Source organism: Sphaeramia orbicularis, chromosome 2, assembly GCF_902148855.1.
Source record: "Sphaeramia orbicularis chromosome 2, fSphaOr1.1, whole genome shotgun sequence".
Taxonomy (NCBI): Eukaryota; Metazoa; Chordata; class Actinopteri; order Kurtiformes; family Apogonidae; genus Sphaeramia; species Sphaeramia orbicularis.
Genome location: NC_043958.1, coordinates 29,050,606 through 29,071,286, shown reverse-complemented (window position 1 = coordinate 29,071,286; position 20,681 = coordinate 29,050,606). Strand labels below are relative to the sequence as shown.

At 42.0% G+C, this 20,681-nt stretch overlaps 1 protein-coding gene across 5 annotated transcripts in view; it reads left to right on the top strand.

Annotated features, from left to right (window-relative positions):
- The window catches only part of LOC115435334 (histone deacetylase 4-like), a 152,368-nt gene that overhangs the window by 111,081 nt on the left and 20,606 nt on the right, over positions 1-20,681 (top strand). For all 5 annotated transcript variants that reach the window (XM_030157684.1, XM_030157693.1, XM_030157674.1 and 2 more), the window contains 8 exons: positions 5,104-5,299; positions 10,693-10,826; positions 10,920-11,022; positions 11,111-11,157; positions 15,176-15,283; positions 16,378-16,433; positions 16,717-16,804; positions 16,895-17,014. In XM_030157684.1, the coding sequence (XP_030013544.1) occupies positions 5,104-5,299; positions 10,693-10,826; positions 10,920-11,022; positions 11,111-11,157; positions 15,176-15,283; positions 16,378-16,433; positions 16,717-16,804; positions 16,895-17,014 (852 nt within the window). The remainder of the gene's footprint in view (positions 1-5,103; positions 5,300-10,692; positions 10,827-10,919; positions 11,023-11,110; positions 11,158-15,175; positions 15,284-16,377; positions 16,434-16,716; positions 16,805-16,894; positions 17,015-20,681) is intronic.

The window sequence follows — 20,681 nt, the reverse complement described above, 5'->3', positions numbered from 1 at the left end:
TTTAACTAAATAAATGACGGTGATAAAAGTAACGCTGACTGCAAGTAACATTAAAGACAGACAGATACGGACGGAGCGTTCTGTCCGTCCTCTGCGTACATTCCATCTGTTTTCCAGGTGCTGGCGGATGCGTACCCAGACGGAGAGGGGTGCGGAGTGGTGTGGACTGCCGCCAGTGGAAGTGAAAACAAAACTTATCGCTCATTTCTCTTTTCTCTACCTGCTGAAGCGAAGCTTTTAAACCTTACTAGCAAAAACGCTGCAATATTAGCATCACATCAGTGTTCCCTCTGTCGTCTCCATGTTTCTTATTACTGACTTTCTTCTTCTCAAAAAACTTTACTCTTCTTCGTGGTATTTGTCCAGTATGGTTAATTCAGAGCGGCGCCCCCTGGTGGATTAATTGAGAAACGCTCATTCCAACACATTAAAAGTCAGTAGCAGCACTTTGTTCTAGTCAGACTTATAACAACGACAATAAAGCATATTTACAAAAGGAAGTAACAACTGGAATGGGATGATTAAGTACTCGTATCGATACTCCGTATCGGCAAGTACTCAAATGTAAGTACTGGTACTCGTACTCGGTCTGGTAAAAAGTGGTCTCGGTGCATCCCTACAATATACATGTACTTCAGTAAATATGGCACAATCATAAGATCATAATTCATGCAAAACAGCGTATTTCCTATCTATCAAGTAATTAGGAGCTGAGACAAAACTGTAGCTGTGGAATATAGCCATGCAGAATTAGGCACTGATGAGTGCTTTGTAATGACCTAATAAAATACCAATATAATAATAATAATAATAATAGTAATAATAATAATAATAATAATGGATTTGATTTCTATAGCACTTTTCGAGGCACCCAAAGCGCTTTATATTATTCATCCATTATTATATGTATGCTATGAACTAAAAGTAAATGTTGATTTATGTATGTTAATATGAAGATCTGGTTGTTTTTCTTGTGGAGTCAACGGGCTTAACCCTTTCATGTATCAATTATCCATCCATCCATTATCTTCCACTTTATCCGGGGCTGGGTCACGGTCGGGTAACAGTCTAATCAGGGATGCTCAGACTTCCCTCTTCCCAGACACCTCCTCCAGCTCTTCCGGGGGGACCCCGAGGCGTTCCCAGGCCAGCCGAGAGACATAGTCTCTCCGGCATGTCCTGGGTCTTCCCCGAGACCTCTTCCCGGCAGGACATGCCAGGAACACCTCCCCAGGGAGGTGTCCAGGAGGCATCCGAAACAGAAGCCCGAGTCACCTCAGCTGGCCCCTCTCGACGTGGAGGAGCAGCAGCTCTACTCCGAGCTCCTCCCCGGTGACTGAGCTCCTCACCCTGTCTCTAAGGGTGTGCCCAGCCACCTTACGGAGGAAACTCATTTCGACCGCTTGTGTCTGGGATCTTGTCCTTTTGGTCATGACCCAAAGCTCATGACCATAGGTGAGGGTAGGAACGTAGATTGACCGGTAAATTGAGAGCTTCGCCTCAAGGCTCAGCTCCTTCTTCACCATGACAGACCAGTACAGCGACTGCATCACTGCAGACGCTGCACCGATCCGTCTGTCAATCTCATGCTCCATCCTTCCCTCACTCGTGAACAAGACCCCAAGATACTTAAGCTCCTCCACTTGGGGCAGGGGCTCCCCACCTACCCAGAGAGGGCAGACCACCTTTTTCCGGTCGAGAACCATGGCCTCGGATTTGGAGGTGCTGATCCTCATCCCGCTCGCTTCACATACTCCCGAAGCACCCCCCACAGGATATCACGAGGGACACGGTCGAACGCCTTCTCCAAATCCACAAAACACATGTGGACCGGTTGGGCGAACTCCCACGAACCCTCGAGTACCCGATGGAGGGTATAGAGCTGGTCCAGTGTTCCGCGACCAGGACGAAAACCGCATTGTTCCTCCTGGATCCGAGGTTCGACTATCGGTCGGATCCTCCTCTCCAGTACCCAGGAATAGACTTTCCCCGGGAGGCTGAGGAGTGTGATCCCCCTATGGTTGGAGCACATCCTCCGGTCCCCCTTCTTAAAAAGGGGGACCACCACCCCGGTCTGCCAATCCAGAGGTACTGTCCCCGACTGCTACGCGATGTTACAGAGACATGTCAGCCAAGACAGTCCCTGCACATCCAGAGACTTAAGGTACTCAGGGCGAATCTCATCCACCCCTGAAGCCCTGCCACCAAGGAGCTTGCCAACCACCTCAGTGACTTCAGCTTGGGTGATGGACGAGTCCACCTCTGAGACCTCAGCCTCTGCTTCCTCCATGGAAGACGTGGCAGTGGGATTGAGGAGATCCTCGAAGTATTCCTTCCACCGTCCGACAACATCCCCAGTCGAGGTCAGCAGTTCCCCACTTCCACTGTAAACAGTGTTGGTGGGGAACTGCTTTCCCCTCCTGAGGCGCCGAATGGTTTGCCAGAATTTCCTCGAGGCTGACCGATAGTCCTCCTCCATGGCCTCCCCAAACTCCACCCAGACCCGAGTTTTTGCCTCCACAACTACTCGGGCTGCAGCACGCTTGGCCTTCCGGGACCCATCAGCTGTCTCCGGAGTCCCATGAGCCAACAAGGCTCGATAAGACTCCTCCTTCAGCTTGACGGCATCCCTTACTTCCAGGGTCCACCACCGGGTTCGGGGATTGCCACCACGACAGGCACCGGAAACCCTGCAGCCACAGCTCCGAGCAGCCGCTTCGACAATGGAGGTGGAAAACATGGTCCACTCGGACTCTGAGTGGACCATGAGAGTTAAAGACCGCGCTGACATCGGGCTCTGCTAGACGTTCCCAACAGACCCTCACAACACGTTTGGGCCTGCTGAGTCTGTCCAGCTTCCTCCTTTGCCAGCGGATCCAACTCACTACCAGGTGGTGATTGGTTGACAGCTCTGCCCCTCTCTTCACCCGAGTGTCCAAAACACGCGGCCGGAGGTCTGATGACACGACAATGAAGTCAATCATTGACCTCCGACCTAGGGTGTCCTGGTGCCAAGTGCACTTATGGACATCCCTGTGTTCGAACATGGTGTTCGTTATAGACAAACTGTGACTAGCACAGAAGTCCAATAACAGAACACCACTCGGGTTCAGATCGGGGAGGCCGTTCTTCCCCATCACCCCCCTCCAGGTCTCACTGTCGTTGCCAACGTGAGCGTTGAAGTCACCCAGGAGAACAATGGAGTCCCTAGTCGGAGCGCCATCCAGCACCCCTCCCAGGGACTCCAAGAAGGCCGGGTACTCTGCACTGCTGTTCGGCCGGTAGGCCGAGACAACAGTGAGGCACCTGTCCCCGACCCGAAGGCGCAGGGACGCGACCCTCTCGTTCACCGGGGTGAACTCCAACACATGGTGGCTGAGCTGAGGGGCTATAAGCAAGCCCACACCAGCCTGCTGCCTCTCACCATGGGCAACACCAGAGAAGTGGAGAGTCCAGCCCCTCTCGAGGGGTTGGGTTCCAGAGCCCAAGCTGTGTGTGGAAGTGAGCCCGACTATATCTAGACGGTATCTCTCAACCTCCCTCACAAGCTCCGGCTCCTTCCCCCCCAGCGAAGTGACATTCCATGTCCCAAGAGCTAAACTCTGCGTCTGGGGATCAGGTCGTCGAGCCCCCTGCCGTCAACTGCCACCCAATCCACCAGGCGCTCGCATTCGAGCCCCAACCCCAGGCCTGGCTCCAGGGTGGGGCCCCGGCTGCGCTGTACCGGGCGACGTCACGGTCCTTGTTTTCTTTTCCATAGTGGCTTCTGAACTGCTCTTAGTCTGGCCCATCACCCAGGACCTGTTTGCCTTGGGAGACCCTACCAGGGGCATAAAGCCCCCGACAACATAGCTCCTAGGATCATTCGGGTGGTCAAACTCCCCCACCACAGTAAGGTGGCAGTTCAAGGGGGAGTGCATCAATTATAAGAGCCTTAATCAAGATTTTTATTTGTGGGTGTTTTTATTCCTCGAGGCATTAAAAAAAAACTATGCGATTGAAATAGTTTTTATGAACCCATTTGTCATGGAGTTGCAAAAATCTCCACTCAGCTGGACACCATGGATTCAGTTTTTGAAGCAAAGAAACGTATTTACTGATAAACTGTGTGAAAACTATGAAATGAAAACATTTTTAATTCAGCTAATCTGATGTTTTCTCACATTTTAACATACACTAATACTAGTTATTACTCACTTCATGGAGATAATATGCAAAAAAAAAAAACAAACACAAAAACCTGTTAATTACAGTTTAATAAGAATAACAAGCAACTGATTTCCACTCACACGTTTGTGCAGATCAGGTTTGTCAAGAACAGTAAAGTTACAAAAACAGTATGAAGTAGAATGTATGAGATGGTGCATGCACTGCGAAAATCTAAATCTTACCAAGTGTATTTTTCTTATTTCTAGTCAAAATATCTCATCACACATAAAATAAGACAGAATCGCCTGTAGAGTAACTTTTTTTTTTTTTGCTTAATTCAAGCAAAAAAATCTGCCAATGGAACAAGTGAAAATGATCTTGGTAAGATTTGTTGAAATCACATTTTCCAGATCTGTTGTCTATAAATCATTTCTTATATCTCATTGAAAAGTTCCTCTTTAGGTGATTCTGTCTGATGTTAAGTGTGATAAGATATTTGGACTAGAAATGAGAAAAATACACTTGGACAGAGTTAGATTCTTGCAGTGTGAGCGTCCTCTGTGTTGGCTGATATGGAACTAAAACAACAAAATCCATGAATATACACGAGAACAGCTGTCCACTGGAGTGACCACTATGCATGAAAGGGTTAATCACTTTTATCCTGTCATCATAAACATAATGTCAAATAGCGTTGCAGACTAGATTCAAGCTTGTAACATTATATATTAGAAAAAGTAAGAACATTCAGTACTATCAGCAGCACACTACTATCAGTGGCCCAGCTGTGGTTTTTGGAAGTGTATGTAAGTCTTAAGTCAGACTGAAAAAAACACAAACACATCACAGTACAGCATATCTCAGCAGGTTTAAATATGTCTGGGTAAACACACCACAGACAAACCTTCTGTCATTTGTGTTTGTCTCTGCATATCTGGGGTTGTGTGTGAGCAGCAGGCCTTGTTGTTGGAGCAACAGCGGATTCACCAGCTGAGGAACTACCAGGCCTCCATGGAGGCTGCTGGCCTGTCCATCTCCTTTCCGGGCCACCGCCCCTTGTCCAGGGCCCAGTCGTCTCCAGCCTCAGCCTCATCCTTCCCTATCAGCATCCCGGCCCCTGACCCTCCTGTCAAGCCTCGCTTCACCACAGGTCAGCCTCACAGAGCAGCCTTTTGTTCTCTGTAAAATTCATTCATGTATCACTTTCAGCCTGACAGTATCCTCTCTATTGGTCTCAGACATTCATCCGAGAAGTTTCTCTCAATATGCAGGGGAGTAAATAGAGAGCAGGTGAATTCGCCAAAAAATTTTGTGATGTTTTGTGCCTCCATCTGGTCACAGTAATAATTGTGATAGATGAGGAAAACTTGCCAGAACCTTTTTCTCTCCCACTCCTACTTCCTCTCAGACATCTCACTCTTTGAACAAAGATGAGAAGCAGAACTCATCCTCTGAAAAGAATTAAACTCCTATCAGCAAAAGTGTTGATAGCAGTTATCATTGTTACAATGCTACATAACATGACAAGCTTTTCCGTGCATAGTTTGGCCTACTTCACTCCCACACGTTTCCAAACTGCACCAAGTTACATCAACGCCAAAAATCAGACTTTTAAGTTGTATAATATTTTAACTCTGCAAAGCTTGAATATTCATTTTATATGAAGTATAGTGTTGAGTGGTCCTTTTGACAAAAACAAACAAATGTTAGCATTTACTTGTTGAGGTTTTCGAACAAAACCGAAGGGACAGTTCAAAACAAAAAATAATCATATTATGACAGACTGTAAACAGTAAACAGACTAGTAAATGTTACTAAAGATTTCAATCTTCATAAATGGGTGACAGTATCTCTAATGAATAAAATTTTCACTATTTATTAAATCTGTATTTTTAAACTGTAACATTCATCTTGGATGTAATATAGGGACATCAAGTGCATCGCAATTGAGTTTTAGAGAAACATCAATAATGGAAGATCACTGAAATATAATCTTTTCTATCACAAGGTAGCCCCCTAAAGGCGCCCATACACTGTGCGATTATTTCGATCGTTGCACGCAGCTCCATCTCAAACTGTGCGAATCAGTCGTACAGTCAGGTTCACGATTCCTGTTCTCACACTGCACGGACCGACGCTCGTATGCGACCTGATTGCTCACACTGTAGGACCATACACCACAGGACGCACGACACGTTTGAGTGTTGTATCCGGAAATACAACGTTAAAATACCAAGGAATCCGTAAAAGTGCATGTAGACGATTGTGCATTGGCGTGAGTCACGAAATGGTAGTGCTAAACAAAAACCAACGAGCTGCTTTGGTAATATGTGCCATTATCTGTGAGGAATAAAAAAAGAAGAAAAGACAACGATGTGTTTGGTGCAGGCATTGGTTGTCCAGACGTGGACAGTATGGGCTGTCATCCAGGAACTAGAGGTAAGCTGCAACAGCCAAACTGCACTAGGACAATAGCCAGCTACTGTTAGCTTGTACGCTACTGTACGCGTCTGTGTTCGCGCATGCACAGTGTGAGAATTTGAGGCACATCGGTTCGTGGCACTGCTTTGACAGTACGATACACTCACGAGGAGCGAGCAGGATTTCAAACAGCTCCGTTTTCCTTGCGAACACACGATTGCTGGTCGTGAGGTGGTCGTGAGGTGCTAATCGCTTCTCTTTACCCCATGTACACTGCACGAAGCACGACACACGATTAGAGGCACATCGGGCCCGATCCCAGAAAGAGTCGCACGAGTGAGAAATCGTCTCTAAACTCGCACAGTGTAAGGCCGCCTTAAGCCTGTTCTGTCTGTGTTGCCATGGTAATGCTAGAGTTGTGTGATTCTTGTAGCAACGTACACATACTATACATCCACATAATCAGAAGACTGCTAAAAGCTCAACAAAACCAACTATTGGACAACAGAAAACAATCCAAGGAACAAGAACTTAATATAACAATCAAAAACAAGCAGACAGTCTGAGACCAGCATATGTCACGAAATCTTTCATAAAACAAAAGACCAATGCAACCAGCTTGGCACCTCTAAGCTAAACCTAAGCAGATCCAGCAGTACAAGTATTATTTCTCTACCACTAAAACTCACTGAACGAGACAAAGAAGAGAAAAAATGAAGCTTGCATTATGAAGCAGTAATTATGAATTTTGTCTTACCTTTGCTGTTTTCTGGTCATAACTTGGTTTTATATGAATGAAGCTTCTGCTCTCGGCTAATTGTTTTGTTACCCTCGGCCACAGGGTATTGTCATCAGTTGGTGGTCCATCCGTTTGTCCAAAACCTTTGGCATGCACTGATAAGTCAGGCCACTGGGGGCAGTAGTGTGCTTGATAAGTCAGGCCAAGGGTTTTCAAGTGTGTGCACGTTATGTTGTTACATTGAAATTAGTCCAACTAGAAAAAAATGGCCCAGGGTTTAATAGGTTATGGAAAACAGTCATATACACACCAAGTAAGTGCAAGGCAATCAAAACAGTGTGCAACAAAATATACAGCCAAGTGGAATCAAAACATTTCACTGATGTATGTGTGCCAGTTATGCAGTTTACTAATTGCAACAAGTTTTAGTTTACAGACAAAAACAATCAAGACCAGTCCATCAGCAGCATCTAGTAACAGGTCATTAGTAACTTTGACTAGTGTAGTTTCAGTGCTATGACGACTGGAAATCTTCAAATAAACTGTTGTCCTGTAGGTGCTGACATACTGTAGCTGTTTAACTACCACTCTTTCAAGAACTTTTGAGAGGAAAGAGATATTTGATATACACCTGTAATTGGCTAGAATGTCAGGCTCAAGAGTAATTTTTTTCAAAAGCGGTTTAATAACTGCATATTTAAAAGACTGCGGCACGTAGCCAGTTAATAAGGTATTTATTATATTTAGAATAGTGTCAGTAGTTAGGGGCAGAGTATCTTTAAAATGTTTGGTTGGGATTGGGTCTAAGAGGCAAGTTAATGATTTGGAGGACATAATGACTGATAAATCAGCTTGGTCCTCAGTGATGAAATTATTTAATATTTCGGCGTTTGCAAGGGAGGCGGTCGGACTGGAGGGTGAGGGCCTGCAGGTTTAATTATCATTAAAACCATGTTTAATTACCACACTTTGAAAAACTCACGGTGATACTGCTCATTTCCTGGACAAGCAGCAGCACTCCAGGCACACATGTGCAGTCTGCAATTTTTGGCCTCTGATAACATGGTGGAAGGCACCTGCACGCAGAGTCCTGCATAGGTCCACTTTTCCAAGCCCATACCCGCAAAGCTGAGTACCACAAACCGACCTGCTACCCACATATTTTTTTCATGTCCAATCTGCACCCGCCCATACCCACGTAAATTAGACCTGCAACCCGACCCGTGATTAAACACATTGTCTACACAGTAACTCACTTTTAAGGGCTTTATTTTTGGCTAAACCACACACCATCAATAAATCTCTAATATGTGCTGCTCAATGACATCTGGGGCTCACTTCACAATTAAAACAAACCGGCTGTGGATCATGATCATCATTAAATGTCCTGCAAATTACTTTCATCCATGAATCTTCTTTTATTCTTTCACTTCCATGCCCACTACCTGCCCACATTTTGTTTAATTTTACCCGTGCCTGTACCTGCAAAAATTCTTCTTCTTTTTTTTTTTTTTTTTTTTTTTTTTTTTTTTTTACCTGTCCCAGAATGTTTTGCGGATTACCTGTCAGGTACCTGTGGGTACCCAGGATTCTGCCCACACAGACAGCGCTCCAGAGATCCCCCCCCCCACTAAAAGGACAAAGTCAGAAGTCTGGGCATGTTTTTGATTTTTAAAGGATGCTGAGGGGAAACTAATTGAAGGTGGTCAACCTGTCTGCAGAAAATGCAGAAAAAAGTCTCCACGAAGGGGGGCGACACTTCACACACAATTGGTAGTGTTGCTTTTATATGTGCATTTGATTTCTGGATAAGGTACATGAAACAGTGAAAGTGTTCTTTCTGTACCAGTTCTTAAATCGGTAAGACTAGATCTAGTCTTGAGCATTGAATGTAAAGAAAAATATTCTTGGTTCTTATCTACGATTTGCACAAAGTGCAGTTACCTCTTACAGCCATAATGGGCCATCTTTAATGCACATGTGTATGTTTGATGGTTACATGCTAATATTTTTAATGTTTCTGCCAACAGAAAGTGCATTTTACATATTATTTTATTTTATTTATTTATTTTTTTTTCAAAATAAAATTTGGTTACATTATTTCACTATGTTTGTAAGTATTTTTTGAACATTTTGAGCACATTTCAACAATACTGCGATAATAATGATATCCGTGATAATTTTGGTCACAATAACCGTGATATGAAATTTTCATATCATTATATCTCTACAGGAAACTCATCACATATAGCAGGACTAGACATGTGGCAGCTGTTCTCTTCATAATCATATGACATGGTAGTAAATACTGGCTGAATTATCTCTTTATACTTTGAGACAGAATGATCAGATAATATCCTTTTCATCTGAGTTTTAATCACTGGTGTAGAATCATCCTCAAGCATAAACTGAAAAGTATTTAAAAAGTGATCTGAGAGTACGGGGTTATGGAGGAGGACAGTAAGGTCACTAATCTCAATACCATAAGTTAAGATCGGATCCCATGTGCTTGTGACTGTGAGTTGGTTTATTTACATTTTGAATGAAGCCAATCCTGTCTAGAAGGCCACTGAAAGTATTCCCAAGAGAGTCACTGTCATTATCAACATGTATGTTAAAGTCCCCTACTATTACAGTCCTATCCCACTTTAACACTGAGTAGGGACCAGGAGGGTGATAGACAACTACAAATAGAACTGGTTTTTGGTTCTTTCAGTTGGAATTAGTAATTGACAAATGTAGACTTTCAAAAGATTCATAAGTGTGATTAGTTTTAGGGCTAAGACCTAAATTGGAGTGTGATATTACTGTCACTCATCCATCTCTGCCAGTGCTTCTAGCTTTGTGAAAGTTAACATGGTGGGGTGGATTCATTTAGTCTCATATACTTGTCCTGCTGAAGCCAAGTTTCTGCGAGAGCCCAAATGTTAATTTCATAATCACCAATTAATTCATTTACTAACAGAGATTTAGATGAAATTGACCTGATGTTGACTAATCCACATTTTATATGTTTATTATTATTTTATTTTGACTGCTACACGAAACTATTTTTATGAAATTATTTGGTCTCACTCCTACAGACTTTACAGTATTAAGCTTTTTAGCATTTGCTGCACGGGGGATAGACACAGTCTCTATTTGCTTTCCTAAACATTGGATATGTGACAGCTTGGGAAGAAATTAGTGGTTAACAGAGGTGTTTTACACTACAGCTCTGTGCCCGGGTCCCAACTCTAAAAACTCAAAAATAAGAAAATCCATAATTAACATGAATAAAATAAGAGTAAGTGAAAACCAATAAAACCAACTGGCAGATACATAGTCACACACATCTCTGCAGGCTGCTGTTTAATGAGTGTATGTCCTTGTGTCTTGCTCAGGTCTGGTGTATGACTCCCTAATGCAGAAACATCAGTGCATGTGCGGTAACACCAACAGCCACCCGGAACATGCAGGTCGCATCCAGAGCATTTGGTCGCGGCTGCAGGAGACTGGACTTAGAGCCCAGTGTGAGGTAAGACATGTTTAAAGTAGAGAATATCTCTGCAGATTCGTAAACTGCACGTGCAAGCTGCATTCAGCTTTGTGTTTTTATGTTTTTGTGTAGTGTATCCGAGGGAGGAAGGCCACTCTGGAGGAGCTGCAGACAGTTCACTCTGAAGCCCACGTACTGCTGTATGGAACCAACCCTCTCCGACAGAAACTTGATTGTAAGCTCACACACAACAGCGATATGCTATAAAAGACCCATTTCTGTTTTAAATCAACCTAATTTCATGTTTATTTCTACAACATCAGGTTCAATCACTCCGATGTTTGTACGGCTACCGTGTGGAGGAGTGGGGGTAAGTAGATATATAGTCTGTGTGGATAGTACATGATGCATATAGAGATGGGTTGAGTATCCAGGCACAAGTATAAGGATTCACTTGAGGAAGAAGTAGAAGTAGAAAATAGAGATGGCTTGAATATTGACTTTCATCCATTTAAACTTCTGATTGATAAACATGCCAGAAAGTGTCCATTTGAGTAAACCTTCTGGTACAATCCAAACCATATCGTATAAAGACATAATAGACTGTAATAATTATTTACCAAATAATAGAAACGATTAGAAACGATTTCTATCAAACATTTGGCTGAAAAGTGAAGGGGGCAAGTTTTAATTTCAATTTTTAACATCATCGCTCAACATTTAGTCCATGAAAATGAATTACATACTTATATTTGAACCCTCTCTCATTTGAATTATTGGTTGATTTACCAGGTTTATTCCAAATATAACACAAAAACATGGGTTAACAGCTACTAGTTTGTACATCTTCTTTAAGCTGAAAGGTCTATATATTTGTGCCTTACATAGATTTTGGTTTAGGCAAAGTGAAAAGAAGACAACATTATCTCTAAACTAGACTTCCATACATTTCCTGAAGGAAATGTAACCCATGTGCTTGCCTGTTGCCAGATCGGTGGACTTGTGCGATGTAAAAGCAAGAAGTATCTCCCATTCACTTCCTATGTGAATGTGTGTGTCAGTGTTTGTGGACTGACGTCACCACAGACTTTCTGTAGACCTGTATTCAGAGGAGAATCCCCTCCCACAGTCTGTGGCAGTCCTGTTAAAGCAGTGTTTCAATAGGCTCCTTTAATTGAATAGTTCCATGCGTCTGTGAATGTGATCCCAGGTGAGCTCATTCATTTCATAAAGAGAATTTATGGGAAGTTTTTCAGCCTAATTATATTTATATGTTTTTTACATTTATTCTTATTGTATTCATTATTTATTATTTCAGTTTATTTTTAATTGTACTGTATCTGTATTAGTGTATCTTTTTTTGTGGAGCCTTAATTATCTTAATTGTCTGCAGCTGTGACACACAGACCACATATGCCGTTACCATGACAACGAGCACTGCAGGCAGTGAGAGACAGACACAAGCACTGAAACCATGTGAAAAAGGTCCCGAACATCTGCTAATTATGGGAAACCCGTAAATGATGGGTGAAAACTAACATGATTGTGAGCGTCAGACAGATCTGGGGAACACACAAAAGTAGTTTTTTTCTCCATACTGTGAGAAATGACCGAGATATGGCAGTGTAAAAACAGTCAACTCACCAGGAGCAAAGCGATCCGCTTAACACTAATTTGTATTGATTTGAATAGGAGCTGAGGAGGGATTTGCCCCTAAACTACTGCTTGTCATTTCACTTTAGAAAGAGCTAGGTCTTCAAACATGGGTTCATATGAAGCCCAGGAACCGTGGCTCCAATTTTGGAAAAGATCATTTGCCTCCTATGTATCGTTTGGCCGGGAGGGCGAGTTGTTCAGAAAATTTTCAGGTGAATTTTCGCTGCTTCTCCACTCTAGGTGATGACATCACCCACTCTAGCAGATGAGATTTTGACTAAACCTAGGGGGTTTGAAGACTCACCGATTGAAAACCGTAAATCCCATCCTCATACCATAGACATTTTTGGAGAGATGACAAAAATGCCTGCGTTTTAAAGTTTAAATGAAGTCTGTAGGTGAAAGTATGGCGAAGCAGTAGTGGTCAGAAAACAGACAACTTTTTTTGTTGTTCCCTTTGAAAATGAATGGGGTTTTTTTTTCTCGCATTTTTGTGTGAAAACCATAAGTGATAGCGTTACCACGTGACCACACTGATAATCTTTGGGCCAGGCCGAACATTTGTGCGTTGACAGAATAATTTTAGCACGAATTGTTTGGGAATGGTAGCCACTTGAAAATGGACCAATTCATTTCGGATGGACAAATTTGACTGGTTTTTCACAATTTTAATGAAATCCATGCATCGGAATGTCAAGCCATATACATAGCACAGCTTTCGAGATCAGGCTGCACATTTTTGTAATAACGTGTTGGTCTATCTGAAAAGGTCTGGGCCACATTTTTTTTCAAAGTTTTTTGTATAATAATAATAACTAGACAATTTCCACATGCGGAAATCGTGAGAGGGGGTCGGGGGGGCATGTCGGTTCAACGTTGCCAAAGACTTCATGCTCGAAGGGGAATTATGTGTTCTGAACTCCCATTCACTTTATATGGACAATCCGTTTGTCAAAGTTTGGCGTCTGACGGACGTCACCACCAGAGCTAGGTCTTCAAACATGGGTTCATATGAATCCCAGGCTACATTTTTGGAAAAGATCATTCACCTGCGATGTATTGTTTGGCCGGGAGGGCAAGTTATTCTGAGAATTTTTAGTTGAACTTTTGCTGCTCTTACACTCTAGCGTTATGACATCACACACTACTACTACAAATTTGGACAATTTTCACTCAACCTAGGGGTTTTTGAAGTCTCACCTATTGAAAACCATAAACCCCATCCTCATACCAAGTACATTCGTGCGGAGAGGACAAAAATGCCTGCGTTTTAAAGTTTAAATGAAGTCTGTAGGTGAAAGTATGGCAAAGTAGTAGTGGCTGGAAAAAAGTGGACTTTTCTGGCTGATTTTTTCCTCTCCCCATTCATTTCTATGGGACTTTCTTCGTATGTTTTTCGCGAATAACTCTGCAAAAAATAAACAAATTTCTACCTTGAATAATAGCCCACTATTCCCAATGAAACCATGTGTTTTGATGTATAATTTGCAGGGGTCTTCACAATGCCCTAGGCCCTATTAATCGGCGAAAAAGTGGCGGAAGATGAAAAATAAATGCGCAGAAGAACAATAGGTGCTTGTGTCGATGCCCGAGCCCCTAATAATAAAAATAAACGCGCGGAAGAACAATGGCACCTCTCTCCCATTGCTTTGCAATGGGGGAGAGGTGTTCGTGTCGATGCCTGAGCCCCTAATAAGTTTAAATGGGAGCAACAACAATAGGTGCTATGGCCCCGAGCCCCTAATAATATGTGAAAAGAGACGCGAGCAACAACAGTAGGTGCTCGGGCCTATGGCCCCGAGCACCTAATAATAAATGCGTGTAAGAACAATAGGTGCTCGTGGCTTTGCCATGAGCCCCTCTCTCCCATTGCTTTGCAATGAGGGAGAGGGGCTTGTGTCGATGCCCGAGCCCCTAATAATAAAAATAAGTCATAATAATAAATAAAACGAACAATAGTCCCCTGTGCCTTGCATTGCAAGCACATGGGGAATAATGATTCTGCTCTCGTCACCATCTGTGAACTTGCACTGGATTCACATGGGTAAGATAAAGAATAACATAGTGTGACCAAATGTAAAGGACAGCATGTATGTTTTTCATCATAAATCTAAAAAGTACGAGTAAAAGGCATCCTACTATAAAACATCTGTATAAATTTGAGAATAAAATGCTTGAAACTGCAAGAGGGGAAGAACACCAGAACTTGAGGATACACCTTTTTCTTCTGCAGCTGTCTCCTCTTGGTCCAAATTGAAAGAGTGAATATAAAGATAGATTAACTTGTTTTTTCACATGGCTATAGAAGAGAGAAGACAGTTTTCCAAGACTTTGTCAATCTACAAAATAGAGCAGAAGAGTCATATCAGTCACTGAGCAGCGATAGGTAGTCACAGCAGTGTCAGTCACATATATTGCGTTACCACCCTACCTGTCTGATAACACCTGTGATTAGACAAAGTCTGCATCAAGGTACAAGTCATAAAATTCCCTAATAGACAATGTAAAGAAGCGTATTTTCTGCACAGCTATGCCATAAAAAATCATTGAGCACAGGATGTTTAAGTGAAGAAAACATGTCACTACCCACCTCTGGTCTCATATACACCAAAAATATCTGAAATAAAAAATGCTTCTGGACTATGTAAATCTTAAAATACAGCAAGACAAGTCAAATGCGTAAAGTGAAGGAATGAGTTAAAAATGCATTTGACTTGTGAATTGTGTTTCAGGTGGACAGCGACACCATTTGGAACGAGGTCCACTCCTCCAGCGCAGCTCGTCTTGCTGTTGGCTCCGTAGTGGAGCTGGTCTTCAAAGTGGCCACTGGAGAACTGAAGGTAAATACAATCACTGTCACCTGGAAACTATGCTAATCTTGCTTTATCTGTACCATTTCACATATGGTTACACCACACAAACTCACCTTTGACCTCCCCATTCATGTCATGACAAAGCGTCTTGTTTATGGGAAACTGCAAAATCCTGAACCTGTACTCCAAATACTTGCGATTAAGGTCATAAATTTATCTTAAGTTACTTACCATCTAATGTCTAAATGGGTTGTGATTGTTATCTTTTTGAAATTTTTCTTCTCAGAGAATTTTTTTTTTTCTTGTGAATTTACCATTTTGATCTCGGAAAATATTCTTTTATTTTTTTTGGCATTAACTTATTTAAATAAGTTTAAACTCGAGAAAATTTGAGTTTTCGTCTGGCAATTTTGTAATTTTTTTCTCCTAAATTTACCACTTAAATTTCAGAGCATATTTTAGTTTTTCTTATCCCCTGGCTTATTAATATAGACATAGCTCAATCACATGTAGAAATGATTTGATCAAGCATAAAAAAAAAAAAAAATCACTGCTGAAGGTCTTGATCTTGCTAAATCATTCGTAAGAGCTGAAAAACTCACATTTTGCCCTGTTTTTCCCAGGGATTATTTTAATTTCCTTCAAACTTAATATTTGTTGATGCATAAAAATATGAAAGATATTACGCTCTCCATTATTCAAGAATTTTATGGTGTTTTTCATACTTTTCACAAGCTATAATATTACATTTAGCAGGTTTATTTAGTTTGAGTAGTCGCACTCTTCTCCGTGTGATGTTTACTGAACCTGTTTTCCGTTGGGTTTCAGCTTGTAAAGGTCAGATTTGTGATATCACCTTGTTCTCTATGTTTGGACAAGATAATAATTTTAGTTAAATACACATATTTTGCATTTTCAGCTTCCCTCAACTGATATTGTTATTTCTTAGTATCATAACAAAATGAGTTCCCATTAGTTTTTTCATGAAAACCCATCACATGGAGGTGGAAAGGTCTGATAGTTTCACTGTAAAAGCAGCATTACAGCCACCCGTCCTTGTGTTGTGAGTGTGTTTTGACTTCCACTGAGTGCATGTCAGTGACAGCCTCCTGTCTTTGCAGAATGGTTTTGCTGTGGTCCGTCCTCCTGGTCACCACGCAGAGGAAAGCACTCCCATGTAATCCCACATTCACACTGCACTCCGCTGGAGACACTTCACCTATGTATATACAAATACTTGCTTTGGGAGGAGCTCATCTGGGACAGATGTTACATAAACTGTTGAGTTTATATTTTGCACATAAAGCATTGAGAGCCTTTATTCTGCCAGCTGTCTCGAAGACTGTTTTATTTATATTTCATATCCTTCTTACAAGTGTTTAAAATACACTAGGAACACATGAAAATGGAGCAGTCAAGTGTTTTGACTTGATTTCTCCTTCTGCTTGCTGCTCTTTCAGGGGTTTTTGCTACTTCAACTCTGTGGCCATCGCTGCCAAACTGCTGCAGCAGAGACTCAGCGTCAATAAGATCCTCATCGTGGACTGGGTCAGAATCTGGAATGTGTTTGATTCTCCATGTTTTCAGAAGGCGCACATTGAGACACTGTTTAAAATCATATAATATTTGCATCCTCAGGATGTTCACCATGGAAATGGCACCCAGCAGGCATTCTATGACGACCCCAATGTGCTTTACCTGTCGATCCATCGCTATGACGATGGGAACTTCTTTCCTGGAAGTGGAGCACCTGATGAGGTGAGTCTCTGTGAATCTTTAACACTTAAAGCTGCCTTGGTGCATGGCAGGCGGCATTAAGGAGTGACTCATTACATAATTCATCATAATTATAACCTTGAGGCTGCATGATAGAGGATAAACTAACAATGCATTATTACCTCCGCCAAGGAGGTTACGTTTTTGCCGGCGTTGGTTTGTCTGTCTGTCTGTCTGTGTGCAAGATAACTCAAAAAGTTATGGACAGATTTGGATGAAAATTTCTTTTCATTTCTCTTTTCTAGAAAAGCACTCGGAGAGCACAGACCTCCCCCAAGGCAGATCAGTGGTCCCCCATGGGCCCCCATCCCCGATCACCACCAAAATTTAATCATTTGTTCCTTATGCCAGTATCAACATTTCCTGAAATTTTCATCCAAATCTGTTCATAACTTTTTGAGTTATCTTGCACACAGACAGACAGACAGACAGACAAACATCGGGGGGGGGCTGATCTGCCTTGGCGGAGGTCTTCACTCTCTGAGGGCTTTTCTAGTTTTAGTTTGCCAAATAAATGTAGAATTAAAGGATAGTAGAATAGCTAGAATAGAATTTTTCCAATACACCTTTAGACATGGATGTATAAAAATGTATGAGTATAATATACATAAAATACACATATCCAGGCGTAACAAACACTAACAGAAAAAAGAGTAAGTAGCAAGACAAAAAGGAGCAAATGGGAAAAAAAAAACCTTCTCAGTCACCACCAGTCTTAGTAGTATGTCACTTTTTGGAAGTTATAGGTACCTCCTCTACAGTAGCGCCAAACATTACAGAGGGCTCAGTTCTTGTCCGACCCTTAAAAACAGTGATAGGGAATTAAAGATCTCTGTCCAGTATGTTGTGAGGCTGAGACATGATTGACATGTGTATAAGGACTAAACTCAAGGTAAATACTAGATAGTTTAGTTTTAGTGGCGTGCGTCTTAAACTCCCATAGAGAGAAAGGATGCGCAGATCTGACTTTTTCAATTCTGATAGTGATACCGATGAAGGGGCCTTGCGTGTCAGCGCCACGGCTTGTGCATACCTTGTGCGTACCTCGTGATATTTGAGAGAGAGGGGGGGGGGGGGGTATGTTGCGGTTCGTACTGAGAACCCCCACACTTTCTCCCAGCTTTTTCTACAGAGCTATATAACCCACCACATCTCTCCACATGAAGGTCCATTATGTTTATTTTAGAATTACATTTGGCATGCACGATGTAGCCTGTGTTGCAAAATTTTAAAAGATTGATCAAACAGATCGGTTGCTTTTACCGGTCCCCGATCCAGTTGAAATGTTGATATTGGGGCCGATATCAGATCCTATTATTGAATTGGTGCAACGTTAATAGGGAGGCTGAATTTACAAGTTTGAGTATAGAATTCCAGGTTTGATCTGATAGAGACACATCTAAATCATCTATATCATAATACTGGAAGGTCTCAGAGTGTGTGTGTGTGTGTGTGTGTGTGTGTGTTTTTACCTGGCCAATTTGGTACCTACAGTTGAGGAATAGTCCTATCTCCACATTAAATATCTCTGCAAGTTGATAGGACCAAGATTTTCGGAGATATTAGTCATTTTGGAATACAATTGCCTTGCAATCACGGAAGCGTAGTACCATGCTGCATGACGGGAAATGAAGTGCAAAAACAGGAATAGCACATTTACTCCCGCAGTCCAGACATATTGGTGTTTTTTTTTTTTTTTAATTTTAAATCTGTATGGTACATCAGAATATTCTGCAAAAAAAAATAATAGAGATTATCCCTTAAAGTCTTAAACAGCAGCTGGCAACCAAAACAGATGCTGATCCAAAACGTTTAGTAACTATTCAACCACTAATTCTATCAATTCAGGGTTCTCAGCTCATCAGTATATCAGATATGACCCATTTGGATGATCAGAGGCTCTGTAGTGAAAATGGAAGCATCGTCATTTTCTGCAACATTGAAAAACTGGTAAGAATACATGATTTCTGGTGAATCAAAGTGCAACTGGAGTGGATTTGTTCTGGACAATATTTCATTTCTCATCCAAGAGACTTCATCAGTTCTATTTGCTGGTGGGGGGAAAGCAGACTTATAAACCTGTAGGCAGAGTGGTCTGCGTTGGTTGATTTTTCCATATTATTATTATTTTTTATTTAACCAGGAAAAAAGCTCATTGAAAATAAAAATCACTTTTTCAAGAGTGTCCTGGCCAAGACAGCAGCGGTCATGTTAATGACTCTTAGTGTCAGGGTCATAGAGGGGTGATCCTGAGTTTTAGGCTCATTAGTGGGTATTGTGTCTGAGTTTCAGGGTCATCAAGAAGGGGTGGGTCCTTGTTCAAGTCCTCCAAGGCAGGTTTTTCCACTTTACCAAAAATAGCTTGTTTGACTGCTCTCTCAAACCACTTGACTTTTCTAATCAATACTCTGACATTGCTGTCTTCAAAAGTGTGTCCTTTTTCCTCCAAGTGAATATGGACTTAAGAGTCTTTCCCCTATGTATAGGTTGGTACACTCCTGACTGCAGTGAACAGCATATACAGTGTTACTCTGCCTCTCCCTAGGGTAGTTTATTCTAGGGGTGTACCAGAGCCTGTCTCAAGGTGTTGGTGGATTTGAAGTATACTGGGATATTGTGTTGGTTGAAAATCCTTAGAAATGTCTCTGAGACTCCAGCTGTGTATGGAATGACGATGTCTTTTGCTTTTTCCAGCTTTTCCTCTCTGTTGCCTCTTGGTTCATGGTTCCATGGTTTGGCTTTTAGGAAGGCCCAGTTAGGGTAACCACAGATCTTCAGTGCTTCTGTGACCTATTGGTCTTCCTTCTTCTTCCCCTGGCCTCTGTGAGGATTTCCTTTGCTCTGTGATTGAGGGTTCTGATGACCCCCAATTTGTGTTCCAGTGGGTGGTGAGAATCAAAAAAAGGAGATATTGGTCCTTGTTGGTTAGTTTCCTGTAAATGTCTTTTGTTAAACCTCCCTCGCTTTTGATGTGAATGTTGCAATTCAGGAAAGGCAGGGTGTTGTCACAGATATCACAGATGTTACAGTCCACTAACTGATGTGTGTGGTGAAGGTGTCCAGGTCTCCCTTCCTTATCTTGATGCAGGTGTCATATAACCTTAACCCGTGAACTTTATATGAGCCCTGCATTCCACCTCTTCCATGTAGGGCTGCACGATTTTGGTAAAAAATAAAATCTTGTTTTTTTCCTCTAAAAACTTGATTTTCAATTTTGATTTCGATTTTTGGGTAAAACCACAGAAGACAACAGAAGTCAGCAGGTCATTTTTGTGAGCAGCCCGCAATGCAAGGCACTGCTCCCTACCTCAAATCTGTGATGATATCACGTGATGGGCCCATAGAAGTTATTATTTTTTAGGGATGCACCAATACCACTTTTTTCCAGATCGAGTACGAGTACAAGTACTTACATTTGAGTACTTGCCGATACTGAGTACCAATACGAGTACTTAATAATCCCATTCCAGTTCTTAGTTCCTTTTGTAAATGTGCTTTATTGTCGTTGTCATTAGTCTGACTGGAACAAAGTGCTGCTACTGACATTTTATGTGTTGGAATGAGCATTTCTCAATTAATCCACCAGGGGGTGCCGCTCTGAATTAACCATACTGGACAAATTCCATGAAGAAGAGTAAAGTTTAATGAG